The sequence below is a fragment of the Notamacropus eugenii genome, chromosome 1 (assembly GCF_028372415.1).
Source record: "Notamacropus eugenii isolate mMacEug1 chromosome 1, mMacEug1.pri_v2, whole genome shotgun sequence".
Taxonomy (NCBI): Eukaryota; Metazoa; Chordata; class Mammalia; order Diprotodontia; family Macropodidae; genus Notamacropus; species Notamacropus eugenii.
In genome coordinates, this window is record NC_092872.1 from 401,007,860 (window position 1) to 401,028,984 (window position 21,125).

Sequence of the window (21,125 nt, forward strand, 5' to 3'; positions counted from 1 at the left end):
TATTTGATTGGCACATGGAATCAATCAAATGTATTGAAGCCTATTGAGTCCATCAAGTTCTTTTCACAGTGATTTGAAACAATTATATTAGAAAAAATCCATCTTAGAGGTAATGAAGTAAAATGGAAAAAGCACTAGATTTGACATTAGAATATTTAGGGTCATACTCTAGCTTTGCCATTTACTACCTTTGGGACCTTGGGCAAGTTATTTCAATTTTTCTGGGCCTAGCTTCCTCATCTGAAAATTGAGAGTATTGGAGTAATGATCTCTAATGTCCCTTCCAGTTCTAAATCCCATTTTTTTAATGTTTATATGCCATCCAAATATTATTTTAGTTTTTTCTCACAGCATGAAATCTAGTTTCTAGATATCATCTTTCTTAAAAAAAATTAATCTTTATCTCAAATATCCTCGTTACAAATTCTGGTTCAATTGACAACAAATTGACAGTTTTGCACCTTGGAAGATTTTCTGTTAGCACATATAATCTAAGGAACATAGATTCATAATTCATTTAAGCCACCAGCTACAGGCAGGAGAAAATCACTCTTTGGAGGTTTGAACAGTTTAATCACAACTCCAACCATATCAGTGTGCTAGACTCTAGGACTTAAAGTGTCCTCTAAAAGTACCCTTTATTCAAACATTCTTGGTGTCAGTGACCAGAATTCTTGTATTTGTCAATGCCCTTCAGAGAAAATACACCCAGTTTAGGACTCACACCAATTACTCAATTATCTAACTATGGGTATGTAAAGGACTACCTGCTGGATGTGTGGTAGAGGAGATTATGTTAGGTACAAGGTGGACTAGGTGACCTTTCTAGAGAGCTTAGATTCTGTGATATCCTGGACTATGATGTATTGACCTCTTTTTTAAAATAGTATTTTCCAAAACATACTCGACTGCACTACCAGAAAACTGAAAAAGACATGGTTGTAGATAAAATAAAATGACTACTTCCTCATAGCCACTTGTCAGCCTCAATATTTCTTAATCTATTTTATTGATTTTTCCAGTGCAAAGCAAAAAAAGTGGCTACAGATCAAAGAAATTCATTATGCTATACACCTGTATTTTTCCATGGGCAGGAAAATAGAAATTCAGTCTTTACTAAATTCCCGTCTTTTTAGGAAAACTCTTTTCATCAGCATGGCCCCTCCATCAAAAGGAAGAAGAGAGGAATGGGTGGGGAACTGTCTCCCAAGACATGACCCTCTTTTCTAAACATTCCCTGCTTTCTCTGCTCATCCTTACGGGTTGTATTCCTCTTCTCCTTGGACGAGGAGGGGAGGGGAACGTATGTTTTTCATATCATCTTTTAATCCCCAGTGCCTAGCACAGTGCCCTGCCCTTTAGTACACTGTGATTAATAAATACTTGTTATTAGACTGGATTGAGACAGTTCAAGGAATTTTCCCCGACTTTTTTTTTTTGCAAAGTTCTGGATGATGTAACTGGATTCCTGCCTGCTGAGGGAGGTCAGACTACTTCACCTCTAGGGTTCTTGCCATCTCTAACGTGTATCTATCAGCTCCATATCAGAGCCCTGGTCCTGGCCCCCTTCTCTCCCCTGCCCGGGGGAGAGAGGCCAGGCTGAGGGAGTCCCCCTTCCCTTCGCCCTCTTCCCTCTTCCAGAGAAGGGAGAGCGCAGCGCATCCAGGGTCCCGCGCCCCGCTGCCCAACAGGTGTCTGGCTGCCTTTCTCCCACAGCCACCTTGACAGCCAGCTCACAGTCCGGGGAGGGAGCAGGGAGCCCCAAAGAGGGGAGGGCGGGCCCTGAGAGGGAGTTTGAAAAGAGGAAGGAAGTGGGGCCCGGCTGAGAGCACAGCTACCCCCCGGACTATCTTCGGAGTCAGCAGCCCCAAGGCCCCGGACATGGCCCCCTGGCGCAAAACTGACAAGGAGCGTCAAGGCGTGGGTAGGTGTGCTGGGCGTTGTAGGGGAGCCGGCCACAGCGGGGACCCTAAGCCCTGGAGAGGAGGGAGGGGTGGCAGCGCTCAGCAGAGATGCTGAGGGAGGGACCCTCCCTCCTCCCTCCTCCCTCCCCCCTTCTCTCCCCCACTCCCGTCCTAAACTTGATCCAGTGGAGCCTCAGGGAGACTGCCTCAGCTCCACGTTTATCTCCAGGCACAGAATCTTCACCCTTACTCTCTATGAGGAAAAAAAGGGGGGGAAGGCAGTGGGTGAGTGCCCCCACCCTCTGAGCTGCTGCCTCTGACCACGGAGCCCGCGCCCAGCCGCTGAGCTCCTCCAGCCACTTCTGCATTTCGAGAAGTTGAGCAGAGACGCCCTGAGCTGCAGGGTGGGAGCCAAGGGTTAGACTCCCAGCTTGTCACCTCTGGCTTCTTGCCCCTCAGCCTGGCTCCTGGCCCCGAAGGGCGGGGACGAGGTCTCTTTGGTCAACCATGCACTCTCCACGCCTTGCTTCCCGCTTTCTGTACGCCCTCCTGCCCCTCCCCAAACCCTTCGCTTCCCTTGAAGGTTCTTCGGAGGTCAGATGACCCTGAGATTTGTTGAGAGGGGACTATTAGGCCTTGGACTGGGAGAAAGGGTGCTAGCAGTATGCTCAATTTGGAGATGTGGAGATATAGTGTATTTGGCTCCCCCTGAGTGTTTTGGTTGAATGGAGAGAGAGAGAGAGAGAGAGAGAGAGAGAGAGAGAGAGAGAGAGAGAGAGAGAGAGAGAGAGAGAGAGAGAGAGAGAGAGAGAGAGAGAGAGAGAGAGAGAGAGAGGCAGAGAGAGACACAGGGAGAGAGACAGAGACAGAGACACAGAGAGAGACAGAGATACAGAGAGAAAGACACAGAGAGACATAGAGAGCTCCCTTCTACTTTTGGTCCAGGCTCCCAGAGTTCTTTACAAGGGACTAGTGAGTGAGAGGAATATTTGGTATATAGTTTGAGTTTTTCTAATTATGACTACGGTGCAGTCCTTTTATAGGATTTTGCTGCAATGTGGTTCAGGGAAAGGAAGGGTTGGTTGTCCAGATCAGATCAGTAACCACAGATCAAACTGATGTTCTACTTTGACTTCATCCCTGGAAGTGGGAGAAGGGGGAGAAAAGTACACTCAGACATTTAAGATAACACTTCAGAAACTTATTTTGATCCAAGACAAAAGAAAGTTAGGCTTCAGCCTAGAATAACTCAAGTTGGCCTGGGGACCTGGTGATATGTTGTTACTCAAGACAACTTTGGCACCTGCTGATGAAAAATCACTTAATCTCCTTGGAGAGGAGGGCTCCAATTGTGATTTTAAGGAATCTGTTGGTCCAATGGTTTTCAAACTCTACAAAGGAATTCTATCTCTCCTTTGATAGATAGAACCGTTCCAAATAACATGAATCTCTCTCTCTCTCTCTCTCTCTCTCTCTCTCTCTCTCCATTTCTCTGTCTCTTTCTGATTCTCTCTGTCTCTTCATCTCTCTCTCTCTCTCTCTGATTCTCTCTATCTGTCTGTCTGTCTGCCTGTCTCTCTTTCTCTCTCTCCACCTCTCTGTCTCTTTCTGATTCTCTCTATAAAAGGGGTAGGGAATTTCCAGGTAGGGGTATGTGGTCTAGTGGAAAAAAAGCATTAAAGTAGGAGTCCCTCTGTTTCCTTGTTCCTAACACTGAATCAAGAGATTCAGTTTCTTATCTGTTACTGACTTGAGTGTGAACTGTTTTAAGGCTTCCTCATTTCTAAAATGGAGGAGAAATATCTGCCTCATATGGTTGCTGTGGAGACCATATGAGACAATAGAAGAGGAAAGTGCTTTGAAAGTAGCTGTGGTACATGAAGAGAATTCTGGATTTGGAGTTAGAGGACATAGACTCAGTTCCCAACCTAAGTCCTGTCACTTGCTACCTGTGTGACCTTAAATTAGTCATGTGGCCTCTCTGGTTCTCACTCTCCTCATCTGTGAAATGAGGGGGTTGGACTAGGGGACCTTCTGGTTCTTAAATATTCTTGAAAAAAGGTATTAAACAATTATTTGCACCATTTCTGAATTACTAGGTTGGGCCAGTTCAGTGTAGACTAATGTATTAGCCTTTTGGTGGAGAAGTTGACATTTACTACCCAGAACTAGTGATCTTTTTGCATCAAGGCTGCCAAGGGTCTTCCTTGTTCAGATACATCTTTTTTAGTGCCTAGTGGAATGTGCACTATCTATAATAAACTAGAGAGCTTCCAGAGGAGGCAGCCAGAATGATGAATGGCCTCTAGGCCATGCTGTATTAGGGTCATTTGAAGAAACTATGAATATTTGTCCTGGAGAAGAAAAGACTTGGGGATGAGACATGATGTTTTCAAGTGCTGCTTCATGAAAGGATTTGACCTGTTCTGTTTGGTCTCAGAGGGCATAATTAGGAACAGTGGTGGAAAGTGCAAAAAGGCAAAATTAGATTTGATGTCCAGAAAAACTTCCTAATCATGAGAGCAATCCCAAGTTGGGATAAGCTATCTTGGGAGGTAGGGATGAGGAGAGTAATGAGTTCTTCCTCACCAGAGGGTCTGGTGACTTGAAAGATATTTTGTAGTAAGAGTTATTTTTGGGGGTGTGAGTTAGGTGGCCTTAGAGGTCCCTTCCAACTTTAAAATTATGTAATTCTGTGATTCAGTGCTAGGCACTAGGGATATAAAGAAATATAATATATAAGGCCTATCTTCGTCTGGTAAGAGATTCAAGTCATATATATATGTATTACATATGTATATATATTATTACATGTGTATATAAAGGTAAGTCACATAAGAAGTTCAAAGACATGCTAATATGCTAACTGTAATGTAAGCATTAGGAACCGTAAATACTATAAGAGTTAAGAGGAGAGTGCAGCAATGAAGTGCTGGGGAGTGAAGTAAGGGTTAATTAATAAGATATGACTTGAATTGGACTTGGAGAACAGAGAGATGGAGAAAAGGTGAAGCAGTCTGCAAAATGATGCATATGAGGACACAAAGGGAGAGATCTACATGATGTTGAAGGAATGATCAGTAAACTACTTTGGCTTTAATGTCAGAACTTTTCAGATTTGATAATACTTTTTAACATCAACAGTTTTAAGGAGCCCTATATGTCACTAGTTGTATTATTAGTATCCATTGATTAAGAAAATATATGACAAAAAACTATTATGAATTTAGAGATGCCTTTAAATGGATGTGCAAGAAGGTACATTGTGCTCATATAATGGAATTTAGGAACTATAGGGGAAGTATGGTGGTGAGCATTTGGGTGCTATCATCAAAATATATGACAAAATCTACTATGCATTCAGAGATGCCTTTAAATGTACCAAGAAGGTACACTGTACTCATCAGATAAGGGAATTTAGGAACCATAGGGGAAGTATGGTGCTGAGCATTTGTTTACTATCATCAAAATATATGATGAAGACCTGAACAGATGGAAGAAATAACTGTAGAGTTCAGGAGACAGACTATAAGTCTGAGACAGGGGAAGGATGTAGCAGTGATGGGGGACTTCAATGATCTGGACGTCTGCTAGAGTGTTTTTTTCTCTGCCCAAAGCAGAGCAACTAATGATTTCTTGCTTTCCCTTAATGATTATTTCATCCTTCAAAAGGTAGAGGAAGCAGTGAGGGAACATCTGGATATTCTGGACATGATACCGACTAATGAGGTGGAATTGGTTGCTTAATTAGAAGTGATAGGAACTTTAGTCAACGTAGGGATGGGGGTGGAGGTGGCAAGAAATGACTGCTCCATCCTAGATTTTGTGATAGAGAAGGAACGGAATGCTGGTATTAATCACACAAACTTAATTTTGGAAAAACAGATTTAAAAGCGTTCAGAGGAAGGATAGATAGGTTACCACAGACTAAATTCTACTAGGAAAGTCATTCCAGGTGAGAAGGGAAACTCTCAAGAATGAAACTCAAAAACATAATGGACAGTGCTAGACTTGGAGTTAGGAAGATCTAGGTTTAAATTCTGTCTCTGACACCAGCTGTGCGATTCTGAAAAATCACTTAACCTCTTTTCCTCAGTTTCCCTTATCTAGGAAACAAAGGGGTTATATCAGATGACTTTTAAGGTTCTTTTCAGCTCAAAATCCATGATACATGAAATATTCCAATGGGAAGGAAAGGGGGAGCTGTCTAAAGAGACCGCTGCATATTCTGTCGGTCTGTCTGTGTTGGTCCTTCACACAGAGAACTCACTGATTCATTTAAATCCAAAAAAAATATATATAGAATATATATAAAAAGTACATATAGAAGATATATATTATATATAGTATATACATAAGATATAGATAGAAAGGCAGGCAATTAAGGATGAAGATGAAAGTATGGTAAGTTGCTATTATAAAAATATTAGAAATACTAAAGCTCAAAGTGATCTGAGGCCTGAAAAATGCTAAGGACAACAAACCATTTAAAAAATATTGGAGGAAAAAGGAAGAAAGAAGGGATAGTACCACTTGAGGTAGATTGGTAACTTTATGTGGTAACATTATCAACTCACCCAACTTCCTGTTACCTATGCTTGTGAGTTAGTTGTGGCCTACAAAAATTAAGCTAAAGGCCAATGTGAGACAATGAAACTTGGAAGTTTGCCTTTTCCTACCATATACCCTGAGTTCCCCTTCTTTCCAGTGTTCTCTTCCCATTTGGGATGTGTGTAGAGGTCCCTTGGCTTGTTCTGGACTCATCTGTAGACCATCTGTTCAACTCCTAATTCTGTCTTAGTAGGTACCGCGTTGATAAGAGCATTCTACTGTTGCCGGACATAATGTCCATACCTCCACAAACAGTGCTGTGCCCATAGTAAGTGCTTAAAAAATGCTTGTTGACTGACATTTTTCCATTCTTTGCTTCCTTCTTTTCAAAACTGTGTTATGATTCTTTATTCAGGACAACATACAAAGCAAGTGCTAGGTTCAGTGCTGGGGGAGGTGCGAAATTTGGATAATACACAGTCCTTGTCCCCATGGAACTTACAGTATAGAAGGGGGATTAAAAAGCTTTCAGAAATAAGAGAAGTTCAAGGATGGGGGGAAATAGCATTATCAACTCAGGGGGAAGTTTTATTGAGATGGATCATATCAGAGCCAGAACAAAGGTGGGTTTTTCAGAGTTTTGTCCCAGAGAAGGAAATTTAAGGAGCCATTGATAGTGCCTTTAAGAAAGAAAGCATATGCTGTCTAAGTTATTGTGGAGACAAATGCTGGAAGGGATGTCTTTCTCTTCTTCTCTCTCTTTCTTGGCTAATTCAGAAATATGTTTTGCCTGATTGTGTATGTATAATATGTATCATTTCTTGCTTTCTCAATGGATAAGGGTGAAGTTAAAGGGAGGGAGAGAATGTGGAACTGAAAATAAAAATTTTAAAAATAGTTATTTGTGGAATAAAATAATCTCCAAGTATAATCTGTTTCTAGCAGAGATGGGATTGGAGGTAGGATGGGGAAAGTGACTTCAGATGAGTCAAGACACAAGAAGGAGACAGTTCCTTAGGCTCAACTAGAGGACTAAACCTTTTTGTAGGGAATCTCTGTATCCTGAAGACTTATCTGTGGGTGTGTAAGTGTGGATGAATTTGAGGCCAGAATGCATCTGAAAAGGAGCTGCCCGCCCTTTTCAGCTGTTTTTCCTGAGTCATGAGAAAAAGGGGGGATACTCACTGCTCTGGAAGGGCCATGACCCCTAAAAGAGGCCAAATTTCAATAACCTGGCCTACCTAACTCTTTACTGGGAGTCAGGAGACTGATGACTTCAAGTCTCTGTCCTAGCACTACTAACTCTGGGCTCAGCAGAATGAGGAGCTTGGTCAAGGTCATCTCTAAGGTAGTGTCTAGCTGGAACATCCTGGGCATCTGTAAGATTTAATTATAAACCTGCCTCAGCTCGGATTCAGTTTTCATTCAGAGCTGGATGTGCCTTCCTCTGTGACCTTGTACAAGTCACTTCCTTCATTAGCCGGGTAGCCTTCAGAAAGTCACTTTACCTAAGTTTTAGTTTCTTCACTGTAAAATGTAGAAAGTAATCGTGAATCTCCTTCACAGTTGTTGTGAGGATCAAATGAGATAATATTTGTAGAAGCATTTAGCATGGCATCTGGCACATAGCAGCCACTACATAAATGCTTATTTTTTACCTTCTTTCATGTGGCCTCATTTTCTCCCACTGTATAATAAAGGATTTGGACCAGATGATCAAAAAGGTTCCTTCTAGCTCTAACATGACATATTGAGGGGACTTTTTGTGTATGTATGGGGCAGATGGGGATTGGCTTTAAGACTTCCCCTAAAGCATATATCTATTTGCTACAAGTCAAGGCTTCTTAACCTAGTTTTTAAAAAATACTTTAACTGTCTCTCAATATAATTTGTTTCTTTTGTAATCCTAAGTGTTTAATTTTATGCATTGAAAACCATAATTCTGATAAGGGGTCCATAGAATTGATTAGACTGTCAAAGGGATCTGTGAGGTTTTCACTCTTTCTCCTCTCTTCCTCTCTAAAAAGTGGTCAGATTTCTTGTAAGTCAAGTGTAAATAAGTAACTGACCTAACAAAAATAATTAGTTAAAATGGTTAACAGATGGCCAGCCTCCTCAGGGTTGGTAACCTTCCCAGAAGCCAGTGGCTTCATGGAGAGCTTGGGATCTTTTTCTCCCCCAAAGAGTGGGGATCTGTCTCTCCTCCCTCCCCCATGTCCAAATGAGAGCATCTCTCCCATGGCTTGCCCCAAGCACCATTTGTGGTGCTTGGTCCAGGCACAGAAATTCCCATGTCCCTGGGAAATGTGGCAAATGTCAGGATGCACTCAATTCTAAACTTTTGGACCTACTTTAAAAATGTTTAAAACTCATGAATTTAGTATTCAATTACATGTGAACATGTAGTGACATTGCCTATGAAGTCTGGAGAAGTTTTTCTCTTGAAAAACCATAAATATATTTTCTTTACCTAGTCTCTCCCCCTTAATCAATTTTTATAAATCAAAAGGCAATGAAAAGGAATCTGTAATATTCCTTTAGACTTTAGTCTGTCTTAGAAGAAAAACAACAAAACAACTTTAGAGTAAATGGTCAGACTGGTTTGATGTTTTTTTTTTTTTTTGAGGTTTGTAGAATCATAATTTTAGATTGAATTTGAAAAGACCTTAGAGAACATCTAGACCAGTGCTATCAAACTCAAATAGAAATGGGGGCCAATAAACATTCATAAAAGATCCCTGTGGGCCACATACTGATTTAGAAAGTCATACAGGTTTACATATTTCTTTTTTAAAAATTAATACATTGACACATTAAAATCAGATAGGAATTACATTTTAATCTGGTCCAGGCCCCCCTCAGGAGTAGCATGTTTGATACCTCTGATCAAGACCCATCCCTGTCACCTGATTTTCATTGTACAGAGGAGATAGGGCCCAGAGGATTAAAGTGAGTCATTCTAAGTCATATAGTTAGTTAATGGCAGAACCAAGGTCTCTTGAGGGCTAGGCCAGAAAGTTTTCCTTTTCACTGTGCTGCCTAAAAGCTCTGCAGAAAGTAGGAAGGCTAGATCTCAATTCTGGCAGTTTCTCCTTTCATTTTCTAGCAGCACATCCATGCAGAGTTCTACTCATAGAAGGTGTAATTTCCTTGACAAACAACAGAGCCATAGAAGTCAGAATGAATGAATGAGTGAATTGAAAAGACATGTATGTGCCAAGCACATGTTATAGCATGTTAGGCACTGGGGATACAAATAGAAAAATGAGATAATCCCTGTTCTTAAGGAGGTCACATTCGAACTGGAGAGACAACAATTTCAATTGCAATTCAGATAGAAAGGCTTGATAGTCCTTAGAGTTCAGTGGCAACACAGATGGTAACCCATGGTTTTTAGTATCACTTCTTTTGATAAGATCACATCTGTTTCTAAGGTGGAACCATTTGACAATATCAAAGACTTTGGAGTTGAGAATGGAGTTTTCTGTGTCTTCAATAGCTATGGCTACTGAGGAGTTGAGTACTATAGCATCAATAAAGGCAGTTTTCCAGTCATCTCCATAAGGACAATGGCTATGAGGGCCAGGTCTGGAACAGGGCTGGTAGTCTGAGACTAGAGGAAGTGCTTATTATTCCTAGGACTCTCACACACTAGGTGAGTTACCCACACCTGAAGGAAGATAGTGGTAGTGCTGGATTGTCCTGGCTGGCCCATTCTACCTCCTGACTTTCCCTCAGGATGCCTTGTTTCTCAGGATAAGCTGGCTTGTCTGCCCCATCAATGGCAGTTGTTAGTTCATTTATGGTAATGGTGGGGATGGCAGACGTCTTCTCCACAGGGTTTATTCTTCTGGATAATAACTTTGGGAATCAGAGGCTAGGCTGGTAGCTCTTCTTGGGCCTCTTGAGTTTACGTGTTCTTTGGTGGCAGTTGGTAGGTGCTTGGTGTTGGAGGTGACAGGGATAGTGGTCCCTTTCTCTGTAAGGGATAAAGCCCTTGATGATGTCTGTAGGGGCAGGGCTGAAAGAAAGACTGGTGGTTTGCATTACACTGGTGTTCTTGAGGCTTTTGGGCTCAGGATTCTGTTCTCTTCCACCTGGGTCTGAGGGAAGGTGGATGTGGAAAAGTATCAGATTTGGAGAGTTCTGGCCTGAGTAGTCAAGTCTGGGTGTTCTCTTGGGTGTTCACTTCTCCAGGGGAGAGGGAACTCTTGTTGCTAACTTGACCCCAACAAGGGAAGGGAAAGAGAACCTTGAGCCTGTGAAGGGACGATAGCTTGTTCCCTTGCCCCTAAATTTTCCATTGCTCCTGAGATGAACTGTCGCCTGTTGATAAAAGCCAAGGAATCCTCTTCCCTCTCAGTAATGGATGGGAAGACACCAGACCCTCAGGTAGGCAGGCAAGGTTTGGCTTTGGGACCTCTCCTACTCACTAACTCCCCTTGTGCCCTTACACTATATTCCTAAACCCAGTTGGGCCAGCTAGGTGGTGCAGTGGATAGAGCACCAGTGCAGGAGTCAGGAGGACCCGAGTTCAAATCTCACCTCAGATACTCGACACTCACTAGCTGTGTGACCTTGGGCAAGTCACTTAACCCCAATTGCCTCATCCTGGATCATCTCCAGTCATCCTGATGAATATCTAGTCACTGGATTCAGATGGCTCTGGAGGAGAAGTGAGGCTGGTGACCTGCACAGCCCTCCCTCACTCAAAACAAAGTCAAGTGCAAGTCATGTCATCATTTCTCTGATGGCATGGTCTTCTTTGGCAACAAAGGACGAATACGTACAAACCCAATTATTCAGGCATTCTTTCTCCCATACTGTGATGTTTTGAGTTATCCTATTTCTTAAGGGAGTAAAGTGATCATTAATATCTGCTGACCTTTTAATGGGATAAAACATTCTCCTGATCCTTTCTCCCAGACAAGTAATATACAGGCTATGGCCTTTTAGAGTATTAAAAAAAACCCCAAACCCGAAGAAATGACTGAGTAGAGTGAGAATTTTAAACTGGGTTTAAGTAGAAATAATCAACAAAACCTTAGAATGCACTCAGTAAAACTACTCTTCATGAATGAGATTATGAGGAACAGTTTTGGGTCTACAGGTTTTTTTGTCGTTTTTGGTTTAGACTTGTGGTTTTCCTGTATGAGAACTCCCTTCACCCATGTGGACTGACAAATCTAACTGAGAGAATCTGAGAGAATTGTACAGGGGCATTTTGAATTCAGTGACTTTTCAGTGGTCACACAGTTAGTATGTGTCAGAGGTTCCTGATTTCAGGGAGGGATTCTATCCATTGTGACAGGCCGCCTCTCTCAAGGAACATTGTGAATACTAAATCCTTAAATTGAAAGTAAATAATAATACTCCCATTTCACAAATTGCAGCATGGTAGAGTTGAGGGAAGGGACAGAAAAAGACTTGCTTTCTCTTTCCAATTCACAAAACTTGTTGTGTGGCAGTGGGAAGAGATTAGAAATTTTCCTATGGTCTTGCAGTCTCAACAGCTTCAAATGGTCCCAGTTTCCCCGTTTTGTCATCATTACCTCAACTCCAGTTTCATTTTGAAATCTCATTAAGTAGGACAGCTGTTATATCAGAGCATTATAGTCATTTCTGATTTTCTCTTGGAAACTTCCCAAACCATTCCAGCTCTAATTAATTATTCTTCTCTTTATTTCTCCTAGTCTATACCACACACTTTAGCACCTAATTAAATTGCACAGTACACTTCAGTTGTTTGTGATTTCATATGGCTTAATTTTACCTTCTCCACTGCATTATAAACTTATTAAGGACAGTTTTCTCCCCTATTCCTATGGTACACAACCCATAATAAAGATTGTATGGATTAGGGATTTAGGAGTTCACTGATATTGGAGCAGTTATGGATTTAGTTAATACTTTAAGTATTTATGCATTCACTGGTTTTGGTGTTGTTATAGATTTGATCAAGAGGCTATAAGCTCTTTGAGGGCAGAGACTATATAATTTTTGTGTTGCTATCTTCAGGGTCTAGCACATAGTAAAAACTTAATAAATGCTTGTTGAATAAAAGGTTGGCTGAGTGAGTTTCAGTGCCCACGCTTCCCTCCCCCCAGCACTTTTAAATGTGGTAGCCAACCCTCTTGTGATGAACTTTTTTGAATATTTCCATTCCTAAATTTGAAGTCTTTCCATTGTGGTGGACCTGATAGAACTTGTGCTCTGCTGACATAGTCATTAAAGGTCCGGGGTCACCATGAAGAACTGGAGTAGGAACATAGAGACTTGTATGCAAAAGGCATTTAATACATGCTTATTGAATTGAATTGAACTTGAGTGAAGGCTTCATTCAAGAAAGAGCATTTGATTAATCATCTTCATAATAACAGCTAGCTGTTTTTTCTATGGCTCTAAGCTTTGCAAAACTGCTTTCCATAGGAAACCCTGTGAGATAGGTGTCCTTATTCTTCTTACTTTGTAAATGGAGGAATGGAGGCACAGAGAAGTTAAATGATTTACCCAGGGTCACATACCTATTAAGTGGCTGAGAGAGATTTGAACTCAGATCAGAGTAGAGGACTTGGAATCAAGAAATCCTAAGTTCCAGTTCTACCTGAGACACTTATTAGAGCTGGGTGATACTAGGCAAGTCCTTGAAACTCTCTGTGCCTCCGTTTTCTCATCTGTAAATAGCACCTACTTCACAGACTTGCTGAGAGAATCAAATGAGTGAACTTCTGTAAAGTGCCTTACAAACTTTAGAGAGATCCGTAAATGCTAATTATTATCTTTTTGACTCCAAATGCAGCGTTCTGTCCCCAGTGATAACTAGTGACCTCATAACCATTAATATAACAATCAAAACTTTATATTTATAGAGTTAGGGGCCTACCCATACATTATTAAGTTTGAGTCTTACCCCAACCTCAAGAAGTAGGTTGCATAATATTGTTATTCCATTTAAAAGAGAATAATCAAAGCTAGCATTTATGTAAGCTCTTGAAGGTTTGCAAAGTGCTTTACAAATATTTTGATCTTCACAACCACTTGGTGAGGTAGATGTTATTATTCCCATTTTACAAATCAAAAAACTGAGGCAGACGGATGTTAAGAGACTGGCCTAGGGCCACATAGCTAGTAAGAACTAAAGGAAGATTTGAACTCAAGTCCAGTGTTCTATCCACTGTACCACCCAGCTGCCCTGAACTCTAGAAACTAAGGAAAGAAGGTTCTCAAGGTCATCCATGCTGGATTTGAGGCTATGGTGAAGATCTTTTGACTTCCAGTCCAGTGCTCTCTGATTTTTCATATACTGCCTAAAGTTCCCTTCAGCAAATATCTGGGCCAACATGGTGCCACTTTGTTGTTTTGTCTTTGATGTTGCCAAATCCTGAATTGGAAAATTCCTTTCACGTGATAGTTCTGAAAGACGCTCTTCCCCCTCCAGGCCTTCTGCTCCCTAAACACTTTTGCCCACCTTGCCTTCTCTCAGCCATGCTGTTTTTGCCTTATCATTGCAATACAACTCAGGTCCTGATGCAAGGTCAAGTGTTGGTTGCCTTAGAGCTGAGGCTATGGCAAGGGCTGTCAGCTCCAAGTCTGGAGACTCAGTGGGGGTCATTTTTATTGGAAAATTAATGAGGCTAGGACTGTTTCTCTTTGTTTCAATGCTACATCTCCCACTGGAGCTAATACCCTCTTGAAGCTCTACCCCAGTCCCTGAAAAGCAACACTTAGATGGTTTCTGTTTGTTTGTTTCGTTATCGTGGCTGTTTAGGCTGTATGGTCGCTTGCCCAGATGCTATTAATTCTAGAGATTTGCTGAAGCCCTTCATTTTCAAACTTGTCAGCAAATAACAAGATCCCAAATGAGGTGTGTACACACCCAGGAATATAGCAGTCTCTTTTCTAGCCACAATTAAAATAGAAAGCCTAGCTAGGTCAGCATTTCATGAAACAGTGGAGGGAAATGCTAGAAGAAGTATATTCTAAATTTCATGGTAGAGAAGAGATAGGATTGTGATAGAAGGTAATACACCCTCACCTGGAGCCCTAAGATCAGACTTCAAATTTGGCATCTGACACAGACAAACTCACCTGCTCTTAGCCTCAGTTTTCTCATCAGCAAAATGGGAATATAATACTTACATTAAGTATCTCAAATTACTGTTGTAACACTAAACCATTTATGTAACTATCAGTTTGTATTATTTTTAGAGTTAATATTCTTTATGTGGAAGAAATGGGCTGTTGGGTAGTAGAAAATTAAGTTTCTCAAGTTTCTTGTTCATTCAATCTCTAGGTGAACTCAAGCAAGTCAATTCACTTATGGGGCCTCAGTTTCCTCATCTGTAGCAAAGAAAATACCACACAATACCAACTTACCTTACCTTACTAGGAAGTTGTTCCTACAAAAAAAAAGACAACACATAGCTCAGTTACTTTGATAATGTATACATGAGATAATATGGTAGAGTGAAAAGAGACCTGGATCTGGCATCAGAGGAGCCACGTACCAATCCTGCCTCTGCTCTGACATACTGTGCCACTCTGAGCATGTCATCAAACCTCTCTGGCTCTCCGTTTGCTCCTCTCTAAAATGAAGGTTGGAACTACATGCTCTCTAACGTCTGTTCTGTGTCATGCCTTTCTATAATTTTAAAAGACAAATGCAAATAAAATAATGCTTAATAATGTTGAATTAAATAGGAGAAGAAATAAAGAATATCTTTGGAAGTTTAGAAGGAAGCCCAAGAAAATTCCAAAATATACCTGAGTTGTGACTATGAGCCACCTAGCTTCACCACTAGCACTGACTATATTGTTAACTGAAGATGCTAACCTGAGTCGTATTTCAGTCCATATATGGACTCCAGCTTAAGTCCATATACTGAGGTGTCTTGTGATTCAGGGGAAAGGATGCTGCTTGGCATCAGAGATGTTGGGTTTTGAGCCTTGACTTTGCTACTTCCCAGCTGTGGAACTGGAGAAGTAGCTTAACGTTTCTGGACCTTTCAGGTTCCTCTGTTTTTTAGTAAAAGGAGGGAGCTGGACTAGAAAATCTCTAAGGTCCTTTCCAACTTTAAATCAATAATCTCAATCCTATTGGCAGCACAGACAGCTCCCTCTTGGGTTTATACTTTTTTCATCCATAAATTTAGGATGGGGTTAGGGCTTTCAAGAGTGTGAGGAAGGCGAAAATCTATTATCTCACTGGTTTGAAACACACTATAACAGCAATGAGAGATAAGCAAGCAAAACTCAGCATAGGGAGCCATTTTGGCATTGTTTCCTGTAACTCATTTTGAAAAGTTAGCAGAATTTGGAACTGGTATGCAAAGCCACTTCCTCTACTGGTACATCTGAAGTGCTGAAAATGAAGGTACTTAGGTGTGCAAAGGCACAAAGTAAGTCTGTAAATCAAACTGTCATCTCAGAGGTTTGCATTCTGAATTCATTTTCCTCTTAGACCAATACCTTCAAATATTATTATTCAATTCATGTCTTAAAATTTAGCCCTATGTTTGAGGATATATATAGCAGAGACCTCCTCTTTCACCCAGGGCATTTCAGAGAATGGGAAGAATATGGACTTCATCATGGGTTAGATCCCTTGGACATTTGGCATGTTCAGCAGTGAAAGGAGCTAGAATATTCTGTCTTGCCACATGTGCAAGAATACATAAGCATAATCCAAATCCCCAGAATCACAAAATTACAGTCTTTCAGAGTTAAAAATCAATGGAGAGTCATATAATCCAAACTATACCTCAAAAAGAATACTCACTAACACATACTTAGTAATCTATCCTCTGTGTGGAGATCTCCAGCAAAGGTAGTTTGTGGGAGGACACCTGCTTTCCCAAGGAAGCCACTTCCATTTTTGAATATCTCTTTAGTTGTTAAGGTTTTTCTGACATCAAGCTTGAATCGCAACTTTCGTATTGTTTCTGACTTTTCTATCTGAGGTCAAACACTACAAACTTTCAGATATTTCAGTCAGTTGGTCAATAAGCATTTTACTAAGCAACTAATATGTGCCAGGCTAAGTGCTGGGTATATGAAGAAAAGCAGACACACACACAGACACACACAGACACACAGACACACACACACACACACTGAAAAAAAATATCAATCCCTGCTGTCAAGGAACTTGTTCCAGTAGGGAAGACAGTATGCAAATAACTATGTACAAATGGGAAATATTCAGGATAAATTGGAGGTAATCAATGGAGGAAAAACAATGATATTAAGATGGCTGCTATGTTCCCTCTGAGTATTTTCTTTTTCAGGAAAAATGTGCCAATAGATCAACTGAGTCTTGCATGGCATGGACTGGGAGAGCCTTCGCCATCATTCTGGCAATGCTCTTCAGATCAGCTCCCTGGTAGCTACAGAAACTAAACATTGTTTTGCTTCAGAAAGGTGAAAGCATTAAAGAAATGTGAATTCCTGTTCATCCTAGTATCCTTAGTACTGGAGCCTGGGTTGTGCAAGTTGGTGCTTTAAAAGTGTCAGTTGAATTGAATCTAGTAATTTCAGCTATTCCCGTAGCATGGAGGCAAATCAAAACCCAGAGCAAGGATTTAGCTCCAGTTCATACACAGTCCGAGTTCCAGTCAAATCTCTTCATTTTACCAACTTGGAAACTGAAGCACAAGAGGTGATGTGGCTATTGTCAGCTTGTTAATGGTTAGTTTCTTAGTGAGAACAGACCCTAGGGCTATTCCTGACATGGTGTCCAGGATTCTTTCCCAATGTGCCTCGTCTGCTTCTTCATCTACAGTAACAGATGGTTTGATCCAAAGTGATTATGTCCAAGGACTGAGCAGGCTTAAAAAAAATGCAAACAGCTTTGGTTTGAGTTTTCTTCGCCAAAATGACTAATATGCAAGCATGTTTTACACATGTATAATCTATATCAGATTGCTTACTGTTGGGAGGGAGAAGGAAGAGACAGTAGAATTTGGAACTCAAAATGTTAAAAAATGTTAAAATTGTTTTTTATCTTTAATTGGAGAAAAATCCAAAACATTATTTTAAAAAAATGTAAACAGTTTCCTACTTATCAACAAGTGCCTTGGACACAATGAAAATGAATGCATCTGTGCTTCTTACAGGAAGGCATAGCTCTGTAGATCAACTAAGAGGTTGATCTACAAGAAAGTTCCTCTAGCCCCAAAGATCTCCCTCCTGCTTATACCTGAAATTCTATAGTTAGAGCTTCATTTCTTTGATTAAAGGGATTGTTGCACTGGAAGGGGTTACAAGATCAGGTCATTATCAGGTCATTTTGATATAAATAAGTTTTGTGAACACTTTCCCAGGAGATAACTTAGGAAGATAGCAGGGGTTTCCAAACTTTTTTTGAGTGTGTCCCCTGTCAGTAGAAACTTTTGAGCATGTATTGCCAATATGTGCATACTTATTTATTTATAAAGTATGTATGTATGCTATCATGCTAATAATTGCATACATTAAAATTATATAAAATAGAAAATTTTTAAAGGGTGAGATAAGAATGAAATGTTTTATCCTAGAGTCATTTGGGAGTCACTGATGTTTATTGAGCCAGGAAATAAAGTGGTCAAGCCTGGGCTTATTTTGGCATCTGTATGATGGAAGAATTGGAGTAGGGAGAGCTTTGAGGAAGGGAGGTCCATTATGAGATTATTACAATAGCCTTCGCCAGAGATGATGAGGGCCTGAGCTTGGCTGGTGGTTGTGTGAGTAGAGAGAAAGGAGAGATGTGGAGGTAGAACGGACAATATTTGTCACATGATGATATATATGTGGGAAAGGGACAAGTTGAAGCTAATCAGATTGTGAGAACCCAGATGACTGCAAGGATGGTGGTACCCTCAACACCAGCCATGGGGAGGTTTGAAAGAGGAGAGGGCTTGAGAAGAAAGATAGTATAAGGAATTCTGGGATGCTTATTCATCCTGGGCTATTCATTTTGTTCCACTGTTAATGGAAAGGGTGTAGAAGGTGAGATTGTTTTTTCCTGTTGAGTAAAGAGCTCTCTCTCTCAGAGAAGAAGCAGCTGCAGTTATTGGTACCCGGGAATCCTGAGGGACCCATGCAGGGCTTCAAAAGGAACTTGCATGACATAGTGAAGAGGTGGACAATTAAATTTTCTTTTCCGTTATTATAAACTTGACAAACTTTAAAAATAGAAAAATAGGACTGCGTCTGAAACCATCAATCTGTAAGAATGATTAATGGAAATAAGGAGAGGGGTGGTTGTGATGGAGACAAGTCCCAGTGATTGGCTATTGTAGTGAGAATGGGATACAAACTAACATCCAACTGTCTGGTTGATCACACATCTGTTGGGGTCAATTCATAGTCCCTTAGGCATTCCCAGTTCTCACTTTGGAAACTGGTGGGATAGAGAGAGAAGTCTTAGGTATGTCTCTGAATCATAGGCTTGGTGTGGTAGCCACAGAGGTCAGTGAGAGAAGAGCTTGTTAGGTGTTAAAACAAATTTAGTTAAACTCTATACTTTTTCCTCCCTTGTAGCCCAGTGCTGGTAATGGTAGTAATGTTGTTTGGCAGACCATGTGGGCATGGCGTTTGCAGTCACTGCTTCCCACCCACAAAAATGGAGGTGTAAGAAAGCCCCATCCTAGTCCTGCCCACCAACATCCTGTGTATTGCCTTGGAAACCTCATTCACAGCACCAGTTTGAGGGCTGGCGTTATTATTTCTGTTATAGTTTTGTTGCAAATATATTTTTCTTCTGTTTATGGGATTAACAAGGTTGCTTTAATCCTGTCTGCCCTCTAGGAAAATACACTAAATTAAACTCAGGTGTTGACTGTGTTCTTGGTATATTCAACTAAGCAGATTTCTAGTGATCTGGCTAAGTCATGCATGATGCATGTATGTGTGTGTGTGTGTGTGTGTGCATGTGTGTTACTTTTTCTCTGCCCAGAGGAGAAGTGGTGTATAGAAAAGTTTGATAGACAATGTTGCATTTGGCTTGGGAATAGGGTCCAAGACACATGCACCATATTTCATATTTATTCTTTGGTCATTTGCTCTTCGGCTCCATTGCCTTTGTGGTGGAAATAAAACTCTGGGGCCCCAGAGATAATTCATTTATAGATAAGTAAAGCCTGACTGCATTTCCCCTTCCTCCCCTCCCCCCCAGGCCTTTAACACAAAGTCATTCACTTTGTAACCTGGGTTTTCCTCTTTAAGATAAGGAAGTTAGACAAGGCATCTTTAAATTGCAATCCAGATCCTGGTTCCTTAGCAGTGCCTCCAACCTCTAGAGTAACTGCTGGGGTGATTCGACCAGACTTGGTGTAGTTTCTCCCTTCTCAATTCCCATAGCTCTTGTGGCACTGACTGTTGTTCCCTTTTAATTTTTTTTCGGGTGTACACTCCTCACGTCTTCTATAAGACCTTAAACTTGTTCGGGCAGGGGCTGGATTTCACTTGTTTTTCCTGCAGGATCTAGCCAAGACCTTGCACAACATAGGGACAACATAGAGGTTCCTTGTGACCATAGATTTTACAACCTCAATTCTGGGTCAAAAAGTTTGAGGCTAGTCTTCAGATGTCCTCTCCCAAATCCCCACAGTAATCATAACAAGGATATTGTCCATTTGTGGTGCATCCCTGTAGTGGTTACTTTCACATCAGTTGCTTCATTTTATTCACATAACACCATTATGTAGGACAGGAAATATTACCACCTTTTGATGGATGAGATCCATATGCTTAAATCGCTTGCCAAAGTGCCCAATCCAGAGGCAATGTGATTAGTAGAGGATGAGCCTTTGAATCTGGAAGGTCTGGATTCAGATCCTGCTTCTGACATGCTGATAGAGCGATCATCTACAAATTACTATTTAAATTCTCAATGCTGCAGGCAACTCTAAGATTATAAATTACTCAGTTTCTGATCTACGTTTATTAAGGGAGTTTCCACACCAAGGTGAAACCACAGGTTTGAATGATTTTTCTTTTTTTTACTTTTTGACCCAGAGATTTCATTCCAAGGATATGTAAGATAAAAATGAGTCTTATGTGTACCAAATTATTCATTGCAAAACTTACTGTAGTAACAAAAAACAAAATAAAACAAAAAAAACCAAACTGGGAACAAGGTAGATTTCCAATGACTGGAGAATGACTGAACACATTTTGTGGTATATGAATGTGATGCAATATTACTGTGCTGTAAGAAGCAATAAATATGATAAATTCTGAGAAACATGGTAAGATATGTATGAAATGCTGCAGAAGGAAGTAAACCAAACCAGAAACATTAATGTACATAATATGTACAATAATATAAATGAAATGAACTCTAAAATGAAGTCACACCATAGGCTTAGATAGATATTGATAGATAGATGCTAAATAGAAAAAAAGCATTTATTAAGTACAGTGCTGTATACTTCTGGGATTACAAATACAAATAAGTAAGACAATACTTTCTCTCAAGGAGTTTTTATTCTAATGGAGGAAGGCCCTACATTAAAGAGTGTCAGAAAATGGAGGGGTAGGGGATACCTAGGGCATGAGGCTTGAGCTCTGGCAAAATGAGGGAGAAGTCTCACTAATCATGGCCAGGGTATTCAGGAGGTGGAGTCACAGTATCTTGTGGGGTGCAGAGGATCAAAGTATAGGTTATGGTGAAGAAGTGGTATTAAGGCT

General features: G+C 40.7%; 1 protein-coding gene across 1 annotated transcript in view; it reads left to right on the forward strand.

Moving 5' to 3' along the window:
- Nucleotides 1-1,472: 1,472 nt before the first annotated feature.
- Nucleotides 1,473-21,125, forward strand: part of DOCK2 (dedicator of cytokinesis 2) — a 480,195-nt gene continuing 460,542 nt past the window's right edge. The window contains exon 1 of the mRNA XM_072630938.1: nt 1,473-1,924. Within this exon, the coding sequence (XP_072487039.1) occupies nt 1,882-1,924 (43 nt within the window). The 5' untranslated portion in view covers nt 1,473-1,881. The remainder of the gene's footprint in view (nt 1,925-21,125) is intronic.